At 48.5% G+C, this 16,360-nt stretch overlaps 1 protein-coding gene across 1 annotated transcript in view; it reads right to left on the bottom strand.

Annotated features, from left to right (window-relative positions):
- Nucleotides 1-416: 416 nt before the first annotated feature.
- ATP6V0D1 (ATPase H+ transporting V0 subunit d1) overlaps nt 417-16,360 on the bottom strand; it is a 34,582-nt gene continuing 18,638 nt past the window's right edge. The window contains exons 3-8 of the mRNA XM_021541123.4: nt 10,787-10,965; nt 7,805-7,884; nt 3,906-3,983; nt 3,144-3,320; nt 2,305-2,382; nt 417-1,770 (exon numbers count right to left, since the gene is read on the bottom strand). Of these exons, the coding sequence (XP_021396798.1) occupies nt 1,609-1,770; nt 2,305-2,382; nt 3,144-3,320; nt 3,906-3,983; nt 7,805-7,884; nt 10,787-10,965 (754 nt within the window). The 3' untranslated portion in view covers nt 417-1,608. The remainder of the gene's footprint in view (nt 1,771-2,304; nt 2,383-3,143; nt 3,321-3,905; nt 3,984-7,804; nt 7,885-10,786; nt 10,966-16,360) is intronic.

The following is a 16,360-nucleotide window of genomic DNA, read 5'->3' as shown; positions in this document are numbered from 1 at the left end:
GGCTGGCACCGTGCCGAGCACTGTGGCAGGAGCCTCGTATGCAGCAGCAGGTGCCACAGGTACTCCCAGAAAAGCGGTCAGCCTGCCAGGAGGGATTTGTGCCTGCCCCCTGATCCTCTCTAGCCCTATGCCAAAAGCTTTCTTTTGCTTTGCTCTGACTCTATGGCCCTGCTGGGGTAAGGATGGCAGCGGTGACAGTGCCCCATGTGGACAGCCCCATGCACCAGGAACAAACCATTCAGCTCCAAAATCTTACAGGAACATGGATCACTCCCATAAGGCTGCACTCCTTAGCTCAGCAGCCAGCTCAGGAACCACACCAGGCTCCACTACCACAACTACCAGATTCCCTGTGACTGATGGAGGCTCCACCTGGAGCTGCAGGAACAGGTGCCCAAGTAAGCAGGAGAGCACAGTGCAGTAGGCAGATATTTATTGGTGTAAAGAGGAGGGGATCACAGGAAAACAAACTACAGAGGCGACCAGAGCACAAGCTGGGACAGAGCCACTCTCCATTGATCCTTCCTCTTAGCAGCATCCAGTGTGTTTCCCTCCAGCAAGGCTTGTCTGCTGCCATTGCACATCTCCCGGAACTCAAGTGCAAGAAGAAGCTAGCCAGGACAGAGCAGCAAAGAGCAGGGCTGCCACACTACGCCCAGGGCTTGGCTCCCACCCTAGACTACAGATAGGCAGGGCCTGGGACATCCCTGCCCCCACCAAGGTGACTAAGGCTGCTCTGTCCCCTAGCCAGCTGTGCCATACAGCTCCATGGTAGTGCCAATCCACCCTCTGCAGGGAAGAAGCCTGGATGTTTACCCTGGAGGGGTGCAGGGGTCCACCACCATCTGCAGAGCCCAGACGAACCCCAGCTCTTGCACGGCTGTGTCAGTAAACTGCAAGCTATGAGTCTCCATAGCTCTGAGGAAGGGGCTCAGCCAGCTTATGGAGCCCTGTCCTGGGCAGCAGGGAGACTGATGAGAGCTCCTTCTGCAGACACAGAGAGGCTGCATGAGTGCAAACACTGCCAGAGTGGGAGGACTGTGCTCCACAAGCACTCTGGCTCTGCCCTCGCATTCCCACAGGCTCCATTCCAGTCCTGGCCAGAGTTGCTTGGTCTCTCCCAGGTCAGGGTTCACTACAAGGGGACGCAGGGATTGCACAGCAGCATGGGCTACACTACAAACCACATTCTAACTACATCTCACAGGAACAACACTGAGTAGGAGACGTGCAGAGCACTGACAGAGGCCCCTCAGCCATGGCAGACGTGACCCATTCCTCTGCAGCAGTGGGACTCCCTCAGAGGCAGCCCCCCACAGCTCTAAGAGCATAAGCACACACAGCAATTAGTACAGGAACACTGTGACTACTGCATACACAACAGGAGGCCCTCCTGCTGCACAGGGCTAAGCCTGGACCACTGGTCCCTCCGGACGTCTCACGGCACACACAACTCCAGCTTTTGAATAATTTAACTAGCAACTGTACAGTTTCCTCATTTGATCCAGTTCCACAGATGGGACATCCCTGGAGTCTGGGCAAGGGACAACTGAGGGAGTTAGGGGTCCCTCCGGACTCCAGGGGTGGGAGGGTTGGACAGGAGCAGAGTTAGAAGATGGGAATGTAGTTGTCGATCTTGGTCCTGTGTCGCTGGGCGATGCACTCTGCAATCCACACAATGTTGCGGCACTCCTGCTCCTTCAGCTTCACAAAGGCATAGAAGACTCCAAAGTGGAATTGGTTGAGGAAGGCCAACTTGTTCAGCTTTACCTGGGGAAAGCCCAGAGGAGGACATGTCATTTGTTCACCTCAGATAGGAGGAGCTGGTCAAGGCAAGCATGGAGCTGCCTGGAAGGAGCCATGATTTCTCTGCAGGCTGGAAGGCTCTGCACAGGTATCCTGCTCTGCAACTCTCTAGGTCCTCGGGACAGATCCAACCTATAGCACATGGCTCAGGACAGACTGACATTTGAAGGGGGATATATTTATAACTCAGGCACTATAAAAGTCCTTATTTTCCATGTAAATGGAAAACCAGCATTCTGGTTTTGCTATTGATGGACCAAATATCCATTAACAGCCCCAAACATGTCTCCTCACACTGCTAGAATCTGTCTGGGTGAGATACCAGGCCAAGCACAATGCCAGGCCCCCATTCTCATGCAGGAGCAGAGGGCAAGCATGCTTCTCCTTTCCCCAGACCCTGTTCATCCACAGCACTGCTGACAGGACAGTAGACCAGCTTCCTGATACCTGGAGCTTTGCAAATGGCATATGTCATGAAGCATCTACGGGCTCACTCACCTCATGCTCAAAGAACCTGTCTTCAAGGGTTTTGTCTCCAGGGTTGCTGCCAGCCCCTTCAAACAGCAGCTTGTACTCCTGCAGGAAGGCATTACATGAGAATATACCCTGTACTCAAGCTCAGCAGCACTTGAGGGCTCCCTGTGTCACATATACTCCAGCCACCCTGTCAAGTTAGAGGACAGAGAAACCAAGAGTCCTGCCCCTTCTCCAAAATATTCAGTTCTCAAAGACATATCATTGCTTTGAGCCACAGGAAAAGGGGCATCAGGTACAGACCCCCTCCAAGTACAGACTGCAGTGTTTGGGCCAGATCCCTGTGCCCACACACACAGGCTGCTCAGTAAGGGGACACTGAGCTCTCTGACTCCAAACAGGTCCCCAGCTGTTCACAAAGTGGCTTGAGCACAGACAAATCCAAACACGTCCTCCCAGGTCAGTGTCTCACCTTGAACTGAGCCAGAGCTCAAGGCTGGAAGTGGGGCAACACCACTTCTCACTGAAGACACATTTCCATTCCCAAATGAGGCAAGGAGAGTCTGTACTGCTGCCACATCAGCACCTCAAGGGTTTGGTGGTAAGGGCAGTCCCCACACCCTTGGACAGGGAACATTGTCTCCCAATCACCCCTAAAATGACAGCCATGACTAACAAGCCAACAACATCTCAGGCAAGCCAAGTCCTGCCTAAGCAGAGCACAGGACCAACAGCATCAGAGAAGACTGGCACCTCTCTCCCCAAGCTGTCAAGCCACAAGTTCCCCCAGATCCTAAAGAAGCTCTGACCCAGAGCAGGCTCTTGTACCAATTCCCATGGCCCTCACCCCAGGGCGTACTCACAGGGTAGTAGTCAGCAACATTTTTGACTTGCTCGTAGTCATCTGCCCTGGCCAGCTGAGCCAGGCCCTCAGGGTAGAGCTTGCCACAGTGTGGGAACAGCTTGGCTCGGTCCTCCTTGGACAGCTCAGTACCAAATGAGTTGATGGTGATAATGAAGGCCCTCCGGTCAGCTTCAAACTGTGGGAAAAGAGTGGCTCATGCTGAGATGCAGTATCTTTACCAGAGGCTGGCAGATATCAGTGCTGCTCTGCACACAGGCACATCAGAGAGCAGCATGAGGAGGCTGCTGGGATGTGTACAGCTCTCCAGTGCTCAGCTAGGGAAGGGTACAAGTGCAGACTCCCAGTATGCCCGGTACTCGGGGAGCATGCAGGTGAGGAAATCCCCATCCCAGGCACAAGCCAAATCCTGCCCGAGTCAAGGATTGTCTCTCACCTACTGCTGCTGAGTTCTGCACGTCTCACAGCAAGCTTTGGCATAGAGACAGGCTGTGATCCAAACAGTTCTGGGAGCTCTCCTACATGTCATCCATGTGAGAGGATGAAGATGTTGCCACAGACAAAACAAATGTATCAGTACTTGGGGAACAAAAGTCATGCCCAGGCAGCATTCCCCAGGTCTCCCAGTGAGCAGGTCAAACAGGCATGGGGATGCTGAATGCTAACTGGAGAATGCTGGACAACTGGCAGACAAGATGAGCCTGAGTAGGGAGTGACGACCATCACTGTAACACCATCCAGCTATGGAAGTTTCCAGACCTACCTCCAGGATTGGGCACATGGCATCTGCCGTGGTACCTCCCAGCGTCTTGCAGAACTTGTAGAAGGACTCCAGGTAAGCCTGGAAGAGAGAGGGCAGATGAGCATTCTTCTACACAGCTTCATCTACTCCCCTCACAGGGCCCTTCAGCAGAGGACAGACAGCAAGCAGACTTTGCTTGCTTGCTCCTAGACGCTCTGTAACACAGCACAGGCACTCTGGCCCCATATGAACTTGCCCACACAAGGACTGTGCTTTCCCTAGGAGCCAGAGACATGAAGGGTTGTGGTCGGGTTTGTTCAAGTGACTGCATGAGCTTACTGTGGGCAAGATCCCCAGGCAGCAAGGTTAAAGCCTATTTTTCTCCTTTGAGTCGCCTAACTCATTTTACTGAAGTCTCACGTGGTTTCCTGACCCTGCTCTGGCCTCCACAAACATGCCAAGCCACACAACCATAGCTGCAAGACCTACACTCAGAAAGTAGCGCTGTGTAAGCAGAGTCAAGAGATGAGACAGGACATCTGTGAAAGAAGCCAGCCATTCTCTCTAATTCTCTTTTCACACTGTGGCCACTTGGTCTCTATCCCAACTGAATCACTGCAGAAAACACAGAGCCAGGCACAGCTACGCTGCCTCCAGGAAATCCTTTGTGGAGATGTTCCGTAATCCATCTGGAAGATGACTCTGTCTCCCAGGGGGAGCCTAAGAAGGCTGTGGATGGCTAAAAGTATTGTTCAGCAAAAATGTTCTCAGAAGAAGTGATCAAGTATTAAAACACCTCCCCGAGCAGAGAGCTGCAACCAGAATCACTTCAAAGGGATGGAATAAAAGGTTACTGAGACACCACAAATCTCTGCTTTATCACAACAACTCTAGGACTGAAGATGGACCAAGAATGTACAAGTTGGGATACCCTCAGCCTCTACACTAGGAAAGCACCCGGATTACTGTGTTCTGTAAGTATTTGTTACCACACAGTGCAAGAGGACAATGTTGGGTGAGGATCACTTGCCAAAGAAAGCCTCTCCAACACTTGCCACTGCTCAGGCGGAGGAGAGCACAGAGCATCAGTCTGCAGAGTCACCACAGGAACAAGGACATAGATGCCATTTGAGGCTGACAGGAAAGGGAACGTGGAGAAGAGACTCAGTCACTACCTCTGCCCTTATCATAGCTCGTGCACAAACCTAAGGCTTTAGAAGCAAATACAGGTGAACTCAAATATCCAGCAGTGAATGGGGATCCAATATCAGAGACAACACAGAAACAGTCTGTAAACAGCTGCACTGAGTACCCTTCCAGTGACAGCAAATGACAGAAAAACTTCAATGTCTGAAACCCTTGCCCCAGGAACAGAGGTGTCTTTGCCTTTAATGATCCTCAACGGGTCTTCCCTTTCATGAGCACACCCCCTCTGCCTTCTGCTAGCCTCATCTGTCCTCAAATCCAGTGTGAAGACAGGCCTGTGGCTTGCCCATCCACACTGACTTTTCCAACATCATCTGTGGATACCACCCTCCTCTGCCAGGTGAGGAATCCTAGCCTTTTTTTGCAGTTTTCTGCACAGAAGTTACACCCAAGCTTCTAAATGTGTCTGCCTTAGCATCATCTCCTGTTCTGCTGTTCATACTCTGAGATGAGTGGAAGGAGATAGTGTCCAGGTCAAAACACACTTTACAGATAGATGCAGTAGCAGTGATACTCATACAGTTCTTTTCTACTGTTAGGAGCATGTTACCTTGTATGGAGACAATTGCTTAGGTCAATCATTACCCAAGATTCCAATTAGTAGCAGGAAGGAACAAGGAGACCCTCACTATACAAGCAGAGTTAGGGGTTTCCTCCTGGCCTCTCCCAAACACCACTCCACAATCAGCCACGCTGATTTGCCTGCTTTATTTTATTGTCCAGTCGCAAAGCTCCTTCAACTGGTTCCTACAAGAAAGTCACCAGCAAAGGCCAACACTCAGCTGGCTTCACTTCAACAAGAGATGGAACAAAGGGAGTAAGCACTGAAGATAACAAGGCCAGCAATAAAGATAACAACGCCAGCCCACTTCCATTGCAAGATTTGGCTGTTGAAGGCACTCTACAATAGGCACTGACCATTTTTAACCTCTGTTCCCCATTTTAGTCATATTTCCATTTGAGAACCTTCATTGCTAACAAGAAGCCTTTGTAATAGCCTTCCTCCTATGAATCCTGATCAAACCTTCCGTCAACACACTCATAGCTTCCTTACAAAAAATCTCCAGTATGTCTGGGAGATAGCACTTCCCCTTCCCATGCCAACTCCACATGAACACAGGCATCTGTCCCGGGCCTGTTGTGCTTTTCAGAGCAGCTCTCTGCAGATTTCAGATTTTATTTCCCTCATTTGCATTGTATTATACATTTTCCAGTCCCTGGGGAGAGAGGTAGCTTTAAGTAGTCTGTAAGCAGCAATCACCTTTTCTGCTCCTTCATCCCGGTGATTTGTTATGGACAGAGCCCCTGTATTCCCCAGGGGCTGCTCTTAAGCAAGAACCAGTGCCAGCACACACTGAGGCATAACAGGCACCTACATTTCCATTTGTGGGTAGGAAGAGCAGACTACAAAGTAGTATTGAGCCTCAAAAAGGCTATGGGAAAGGACATGGCAGCTGGGATCCAAGGGGATACATCCCACCTCCCTCCCAACCAGTTTTCCCTGTGCCCACTCTGCTGCCTGCCTTGCCCCTCCTGCTTCACATTGAGACCGAGGCCTGTGCCCTGCAAGGCTGTGGTGTTTATGCACAAAGGTGTCCCTCCCTGTTACAGCAAAGACCAGTACATGCCAGAGGCCACAGGCAGCTGGGCATGACTGCTGACACACCGCTCCTTTTCCCTCCCTTTGCCTTCTTCCCTTCACGCCTGACCTGCTCTCTGCCTCTCCAAACAGGCCACTGCTTCCTTGGAAAGAAGGGGTCACCCGACTGCAGGCTGGCTGTGACCAGCCAGAACAAGATTGACAGATAAAATCTACATCCCACCCCTGATCCAGAGAGCTGAGATGGAGCGATAGCCACAGCCTGCACATAAACACATGCTTTGACACTGCCAGCTAAAACCAGACAGGGCCTGCAGAGGAGATGAAGCTCAGGACAAGGAGATCCTTAGCCCCTCCACATCCCTCTGCTAATACTCTGCCCAGGTTGCACCTTTCACACTACTCTACCAAGAACATCTAACCCAAATCACAACCACAGAAGGCTTGAGCAGACAGCTGGAAGGTCTTTGGGAAGGGCTCAAGACAGGGAGTGAAGCCGATGGGAGTCCTTCAACCTAGTTTAAGTTTAGTCACTGTGAATGCAGTTAACTGCACCTCTGAACACGTGTGGTAAGGGAGCAGACTTCTCCTGCTTGCCTGGGGCATGAGTAAATTCAAAGACACAACCTCTGCAAAATCTCTTGCACAGACACTTGAGAAAATCCTGTTTGCCTAGCTCTGGTGCTCTGACTCAGCAGAGCTGTGTGATCAGATGTCAGGCCCCTCCAGAAGTATTATCTTTACTTTTCAATGGATGCAAGTAGGTTATGGCCATGTTTAATCACCATGCCAGGAATAAATAGGGAAGTTTACATCTCCTTCCTTTCTCAGAGTCTCTAGCACTAGGACAAGAGGCAACAGGCAGAAATTGATGCACAGAAGTTCCACCTGAATATGAGGAAGAACTTTTTTACTGTGTGGGTGACCATGCACTGGAACTGTTTGCCCAGAGAGGGTGTGGAGCCTTCCTCACTGGAGATATTCCAGAACCATCTGGACATAATCCTGTGCCATGTGCTCTGGGATAGCCCTGCTTGAGCAGGGAGGTTGAATCAGATGACCCACTGTGGCCCTTTCCAGCTGAACCCATTCTGTGATTCTGTGACTCGTTTACCTTATAGAGCGTGTTTCGAATTATTTCGATATTCATTTCATCCAGGTCCTGTTCAGATATGCAGTCCTGGAAGAAAGCAGCTGAAACAGAGACAGAGTTAGCGTTGCCCTAACCAGACCCATGCTCAGCACTTTCCAGACTCAACAATACCAGGCAGAAGCACACCCTGTGCTGAGCTTGTCCCTCCTAGGTCTGGCTCTTATCTTCAGCAGCCAAATTGTCATGACTCAAAACCTCTGGCTCTACCATGGTTCCTTAGGCCATAACAATTTTTGGGGATTTCATAAGAAAATCTTTCTTCACCCCTTAGTCCTATGGTTTTGTTAACAGCCTATTCCCAGTGGAAATTCTCAGCTCTAGCACCCAGTACCAGTGACAGAGAGACGCCTGTATGTAAAAATAAGCAGTTCTCAAACTGTTCCCAGATGCAGGCACTTGGAGGTGACAAGGCAGCTTTGAACTGCCTGCTACAGCATTGCAGGAGTGCTTAAGCACCTGTGAGACAGCAGCTAAGTGAAACAAAAGGAGCTGATGCTTCTCCCTCCTTCTACACTATCTGAGTGGGGATTAAGAAGGTATGATGATGCCATAGCTCGTATAGCCCATGACACTGGTCATGACTGGAGTCAGGAGTTATTTCTCCTGGTCAAGTCTATCAGTCTCATTTTCCACTTCTTCCAGGAGCTTTTATTTCTCTAGCTGAAAGTTAGTAACAGGAGACGGAATAAATTAGTAGGACTTGGTAGGATGCTTGGCCCTACATACTTCACCAGAGTATCCCTGGGAGAGAGTTGGAGAAGTTAATAACACAGATTTCAGATCAAACAGGTACTACAAGCTGCAGATATAGATGAGTCTTGTATATCTACAGCGTAAATGCAAACGAGTAGTACAATAACACCCATTGACAGGACTTCCTGACTTCAACTCTCACTCAGTAACCAACTTTGCTGAATTTGCTACAAAGAGAAATCTGATCTGTCTCAGCTTACACAGTGCAGCTGTGGGTAACAGACACCACAGCCATGCTGAGAACTGACCAGTGCTCTGCTCTGTGCAACAAACCAGCTGCAATGCAGGCTCACACCTCTGGCCTGCACCACTTTTATAGCATGAGCTGCCTGGAAGGATGGCAGTCACAGTGTGGGTCTGGAGGATCCTGAACAGAGGTTAACCTCTGCAGAAGTTTCTTTGCAGCACCAGAGCACAATGCCACGTGTCCGGGGAACGCTCCTCCTGATGGTTGGCAAAAATGCAAACAGAGTGTGCCAGGACTGGTTTTTACTGCAGGATGTGCTGGCCAGCCTGGATAGCTAAGCAGTGGCTACTTCAGAGTAGCTGAGGAATGAGTACACAGCTATTTCAGTTCTTGGCCCTCCAATATCCCAAATTAGGCTTACAGCCCTGTTAACCTATGAAAGCCATTTGGGGTTAGGCATTCCCACCAAGCCACGTAGCTACTCAAGTCCTTTTAGGAGATAGAGCTGCTGTTTCTTTGCGTGTGGTCACTGGAAAGAGTGCAAGTTAAACAACTGAAGCCTGCAAGCCTGCTTGTTTAGGCAACACAGCTACTCCCCATGTTCCCCTGCTGAAGAAAATCCACACTGGTTGGTACACAGCCCCAAGGGCATGGCCAGGGCAAAGGTCTGGAGAAGCTAGCCCAGGCAAGGCTGAAGCAGGCAAAACCAACTCATGTACAAGTACATGAAAGCAAGAGGCAAAGACCCTCAATTGCCAGCCATGCTGTTCAGAAGCACCTCAACACTGATACGGGGTATTTTCACTCCATGTTCTGCTGGAAGCTTTAAGGAATCTGAGAGATAACATCCCTGAAATACTCTGTTCTATCTTCTTGCCAAAATGGGAAGGTTCCCACTTGTGAGGAGGATTTTCTTCCCACACATCATCCCTATGGTGGGCTCAACTCAACTGCATGCAGAGCCTCAGTTCTCCTGCTCTGCTTGTTGTCCTGCCTTGCAACCCAGATCTCCTGAGGCAGGTTCTCCCTTCTCTACTGGCCACAAGTCATTTTTCCATGACGACTACTTCATTTGCCCCATTATTACACAGGGCATTTACAAAAGCACTTTCAGTTCCAAAGCCAACTATTTCTATCAAAGACAGTATGATGACTTAGAGTGTTTTCTTCTTTCTAGCAACCCCAAAAGAATGACTAATCACTGACTCAGGCATATCTCATTACGTTTTTGCCCACAGATGCTAAACTAGAAAGTCACCTGTGACTACCTCCCCTACTACTGCAAAGACTTCCATATTTTCTCCAGAACCACTTCCTACACCTTTTATCTTTAAAGAACAGAACTGTCTGACTAGCTGTTCATAAGACACTTGGTTTTAGCATTATGTGCCTCCTGAACAAACCTGAAGCTTTGAGACAATATACCTCAGTCCAGGACGCTGCTATACAATGAGTTTTAAAAGGCTTTTGGAGATTTCTTTGTTTTGCTGTGGTTGTTTGGGTTTGTCTTTTGTTTACATAGAGGGCTTTTATTTAACTAGTGCTAATTTTACTAGTCTCAGAACAAGATTGGGCATCTGCAGAACTCTAATTATCTACAAAAACTGCATACAAGAAATTACTCAATGGTCCAACTAAAAGTGCTAGAAATCAAGTGATTCATTCCAGCAAAGACTCAATAGCCTTTCATTAAGGAGACCCAAGGCCTGGCTCACAAAAACCAAACTGTCCAGCATTTTGCCCTACCACTGTGATGGCCTGGACACTGATTGAAGGGTACAGAGAGGTAGCTGGTCCTCCAGAGGAAAAGATGGCATAGGACAGACATAAACCTGAACTCAAGCCCAGCCACCACAGGCAGTATAGCCACAACTGTGCATTACCCACCCCTTTGTCTTCCTGGAGCACAACTTAGGCTTAGCTGGAGATAGTTAGACTGGGGGAGAAAGGGACATCTGTTCCACCACAGACAGCTGAGAGGTATTTTGAACAGCTCCACTCACCCAGGGGAGTGTCCACCAAGATTGCATTGTAGAGCTCTGCAGGTGTCTGAGCAATGTTCACAGCTTCCATCTGCTCAAAACTTCCCAGAGGATGGCATTTGGGCACCAGTTCGGAGATGGAGCGCTGGTGCAGAGTCCCAGTGATCAGCAGAATGACATTGTCAATCATGTAGCTGTACCTGGAGGAATCAAAAAGGAAGACTGAAACAATACATACAATATGAAACCCAGCAACAGGCACACATCATCTCCTCGTGAACATCTCCAGAAAGATGTACGCTTCCCACAGAGAAGTACTAAGGCACCCCCTTAGCATCTGTTTATCATGCCAGCCTAGGAGAAGGCAGTCAGGCATAATCCCAGGCTGTGATTTATACCACAGCTGAACCACACCATCTGGGTACCACCTACCACTGAAAAGTATTAGACTGGAACGGACTTCTGGAGGTCTCTGGCCTCATACCCTGCTCTGAGCATGGCCAGCTCTAACTGCTCAGGCAAGAAGACTTTTGAATGCTCATATGAGCTTTGAATTACTTGCAAGGATGTGTATCTCACAACCTCCCTGGCGCTCTGCTTCACCATCCAACCACACTCACAATGAAAAGCCTTTTCCTAGTGTTCCCCCGTGGTCATTTGTCTACTGTCTCTCATTCTAACCCCACACACCTCCAAGAGGAGCCTGGCTCCAGTTTCAGTGTCAGCAACACTGCTCCATCTTGCCAAGTGAAAGGAGGAAGGGTCACATTTCTGTTGCCTCATTCCATTCCAAAAACAACAGGACTGGCAGCTTTGGCACAACCTTCACTCACACCCTCAAGAAACTACACATAAGGTTTTTCACACCTCTACACCAAAAGCTACAAACTTCTTTGCATCAGCCCAAGTTATGACGTCCCAAACCAAGTTCTCCACCGATGTTGTTCAGGATTAGCAGATTCGGTCTTTGGCACTGCAGCAATAGGACATTCAATCTGGAATCACAGTACCTGGCATAAATTCTACCAACACAAGCCCTTTGTAGCCCTCCTCTCCAATGTGTCCACTTTCCTCCTGCACTGAGGAGCTCAGAACTGGGCACAGCATGCCGGGTGAGGCCTCCCCTGAGCAGAGAAGAAAGAACACCTTCCAGTACTCCCAGTCCAGCCAGAGAAGAGAGACACAGCTGGCCTGAAGACTGGGTACATACAAAAGGCTCGTAGCCTTCTCCAAGTAGAAGGTCCAAGCAAGGAATCGAGGTATCACATAAATACCAAGTGTCCCCAGCAGCAGTGATACTCTAGTCATCTTCACCACCAGCTAAGCCACAAGTCAAACAAGCTGAGAACCTGAAAAACATCATGTGAGATGAGGGGGGTTTTATTCAGCAGAAGTTGCCTTTGCAGATATCCCTCAGTAGCACAGGGAAGAGGCACAGATGCTTAAGAGCAGGGTATGTGGCATTTTACACTCCCTTGATTGCACTCCTACAATTCTAAAAAGTCAGATGATGGAAAAGACCTGAAGAGGCTCCTTGGCAGGAGATGCTTCAAAACAAATGAGATCAGTCTGAACTAGAGTGGCAGAAGGAGCTATGCACATCTGGAGTTGAAGCTTTGCTGAGAATCAGGCTTCCCACAGGTACTGGAGTGCTGAAGAAAGGGAACTTAATTCCAGCATCCTGGGGCTGAGGTGAAGACAGGCACGGCAAGGCTCTGGTGATATTTACCAGACACACACTGAGATGCTGCTGGTCTTTGCATTTCCAAGCTAACAAAGAGCACAGTGCAGACCTGCTTCCCTTTAACCACATCAAAGGCAGGTAAGCAGAGCCAGTTAAAGGCAGATTTTGCTAGTTTTTATTAGATGGGCTTATTGCCTCTCAAATATGCTCAAAGGGCACGTCCATGAAAACATCAAATCCACACCTTAGTTCCTCAAACAGGTGCTGCTTTTTTTCTCTCCACACTGCAAGGCACCTCCTGGCCCTATGATTTTTGCAGAGCACCCTTCGGTTTTCACAGCCTACCTTTCCTGGTTTAATCTAGAACCAGGGCAATCAGCACAAGCTTCACGTACTAGGAAACCTCCTTTTGCCCTTTAATCTGCAAGGTCATTATCTTCCCTCCTGTTTGTGCAGCTCTCACCATGGAGATGACTGCAATTTCCAGGACAGCAAGAAGGGCCTGTTTATGAGAACTGAGCTAAGTCCCTTGCAGTAAGCAGCTGGTTCCTGGTAAATAAAAGCATCTGCACCCTAACACAGATGCTTCTCCATGAGGTGCACCAGAAAAAGGATACAGAAGACCATTTCCCAGCTCCACTATCTGCTCTCAACATGCAAGTTTCCTTAGTGCAACACAGTAGCTTTAAGGACAGACCATAGGCACTTCTCTCAACAAAGCAAGGCAACAATATACAACCAGACCAAATTTGTTATTTTAACTCGGCCTACAGTGAAGGAATAGGTAAGGAGATTCAGTCATGTATGCCAGCACACCTCCTTCCTATCCCGAGTTTACTACAGATACCACTCTCCACAAGATATTGCAAGGAGCCTGGCCAATGTCAACTACACAAAAAAGGAGCTGAGGAGAAGTGTCTGGAGCCCTGCTGCTCTCAGGTCTTCAGAGCAGCTTACTGGAGTCTCACCAAAGCTCATTCATGCCTTCCCAGTCTAGCTCAGCATAAAAGCCACAGCCAGGTTCCAGGAGAGCTGCTAAAATCTGACTCTTCACACACTGCTTTCAGACTGATGGTCTCAGGAAAAGACAATCCAGCTACCTTCCAGTGCCAGACAGCAAAGCATGGTCCTCCTTGTTTAATTTACACCCCTTGACTGTTTTCTCATCCTTCAGGGAGGTCTGGGAAATGCATGGTCTATAGCCCAAGTGCCAAGGAAGCACCAACTGTTTTAAAGATTACTTCACCTCCTTAAATCTTGCTGTCAAAGGATTCATCCCTGCAGGAAGAGTTAATATGTGTGAGACAGGAGGGGAATTCTCATTCAAATTTCCCTCCTGACAGCATTTCAAACCTCCACAATAACAAGGCAAATGCAGCAGGACAAAGGTCTTCTTGTACCTGTTAAGGCCAGGCAGACACCAGCAGTACTAGCTAATCCTTCACAATAGTTCCATTTACTTCAAGCAAGGCCAGACCATTCTCATTCACATTCAGTCCCTACTTCATTCCAATAAAATCAGTCACAGCTTAGCCACTCATGGCTACAGGACAAGTCTTCCAGTGCCAGGGCAGCTGGAAAAGCCTCTTCTCATATGTGGAAGGGGCAACAGTCTCATTGCTGTGTCAGGTTTCAACAAGGACCCATCTGCCTCCATCAGCAAAGCTGTCCCAAGACCACAGCAGAGGTCCTGGCTATGCTGGCATTTCCTCCCAGGCTCAAAGAAATAGATTAAGTACAGCAGCAGCAGTGTTTCTAAGAACCTCCAACTACTTGGGTAATAAAGCAACTTTTGTTGTCATCTTCCTCATCTCCTACAAGTTCTGACCAGCTTCAAATGTTTCAGCTTTCATAGTTAATGCCAGCTCAGACTCCTCCAAGAGCGTTTTAACTTTCACTAGCTCTCAGTGTAGCTAATAAGAGGACCACGTTCTGGGACACAAGAAAATTGAAGTAGTTTGTCACCTGCAACACCATGAGGCCTTATTTCAGCCCACTTGGATGGCCTCTTCATAGCAAAACTCTCTTGCACACAAACGTGTTTTACACTCCTGCTTTGAGCTGCTTTCTGCTCACCCAGGGACATGGGCACAAAACCGGCCAGAGTTTGACATGCACAGTTACACCAGGCGTAACTCTTCCTGTCACCCACTGAACAGAGGTATTGTACATTCACAGAAATACAATTTTAGTCAATACTGAGAAGTGTAACATCTAACAGGAGAGTATAACTTCTTATTAAGGGACCAAAAAGAGTCAGCAAACATAGAAATATCCTCAGCATCATCCACAACAGGGCAGAGACAATGTTTTACAGCTTCCTGAAGTCTGAGTCAACTGGAGCCACTATCTTTGCTCCTCCAGCAACTCCCACTGCAGAACAATATACATTAGGTGACACTCAGATAACAAGAACAAAGTCAGGCTAGGATGTGCCTAAAGAAGCCAAAAGAGGGGCATTGGTGGGGGGAAACCTTCCTTCCAGCAGCAGCAGGCCAAAGTTCATTCTCACTGCTGGTTTTGGGAGGTATAGTCTCAGGCAGACACAGCAGAGAACCCTACCAGATAAGAGGGGAGAGCCAGCCCCCAGAAGCTAAATCCTGACATAGTCACCCATGGGTAGCCATGGAGCAGAATCAAGCAGGAGTAGAGCACAAGTGCAAAAGCCACGCAAAAGTACTTTGACAATATATGCTTCCTCCTTCTGGCATTACTTAAGTACAGACACTGATAAATGAGATATGCAAGAAAGACTGCAGTGGCCTACTGAATATTTGGAAAGGCTGTTTTAGCCGGGGAGCACGTGAAATGCATGAACACTCATCACATGGGGCATTTACAATTTGGCCTCAAGGCACTCAGGCACAGCCCTGCAAGGCAGTGACCCCAAAACAGTTACAGCTTCTCCCTCCTCTACCTACTAATCTAATCTAATCATAAAGAGTCATTGTCCTACAGCAGGTAGGTTGGTCTTTTATTGCTTTCTGTTCCAGGATACTAAAAAAACCGTTAGCAATACTGCAAGTAGTCACAAAGCATGACTAATGATGGAATATAGCATGACCTGAGATTCTCAGGGATTCTCCAAAAGTATAGCCAAAATTGTAGCTCAAACAGCTGCTCTGCAAGGGATCATGAGGACAGCCCTCCATGTCACAGCCAAGAGACAGCAGTGGGCCAATGCAGAGGTGCATAGCAGGGGTTTTGTCAGGATGGGTTAAGATATTGCCTTGCTCAGGCAGCTTTGATGCTTTCCAAAACCAGCATTAGACATTAACTCAGACTACTGTGAGCAAGGCCAAAAATCCTATGTGACTGCATTGGCCAGTTACTCAGATTACTATAGAAGCATGAATTTATTTTGGGATGAAAAAGGGAAATTTCCAGTGGGATCAGAGCTGTGCTCTGAACTCAGCATGAATTCTAGAGACAGCTTTAAAAGATAATGAAGTTGTTTTGACTATAGTCACTTCAGCATCTAATGCTTCCTTCTTGCAGCTCATTCAGCTCACATACCCAGGGAGTGTTGGGAGAAGAAACTTAGGGAGAAAGTTTCAGGCTGGTTGTACCGCTGCTTCCTTGGGTTTGTGCACAAATACACAGATCCATCTAGATCCCACTGGATACTGTGCTGGTACACAGAACCACTTGTCACACTCTCTCAAGCTCCAAATGTTAAGCAGCCACAGGGGAAAGCAACACACAGACTTCAAAGCCCAAAAGAGCAGTGCCTGACACTAAGAATAGTGCCAACAGCTGAGATGTTTGTATCTGCCGGGTCGGCTTAAGATCATTAGTAAATAACTGCACAGATGTCCTGATCTAGAAAGGAGAGGAATGTTGCACATCAGGAAGATCTCAGTGCCTCTGAGACTTGTTTGAGTAATAGACAATGGATGTGAACAGAGTCA

This window comes from Lonchura striata, chromosome 11 (genome assembly GCF_050655825.1).
Source record: "Lonchura striata isolate lonStrDom1 chromosome 11, ASM5065582v1, whole genome shotgun sequence".
Taxonomy (NCBI): Eukaryota; Metazoa; Chordata; class Aves; order Passeriformes; family Estrildidae; genus Lonchura; species Lonchura striata.
This window is presented reverse-complemented; position numbering and strand designations above follow the sequence as displayed.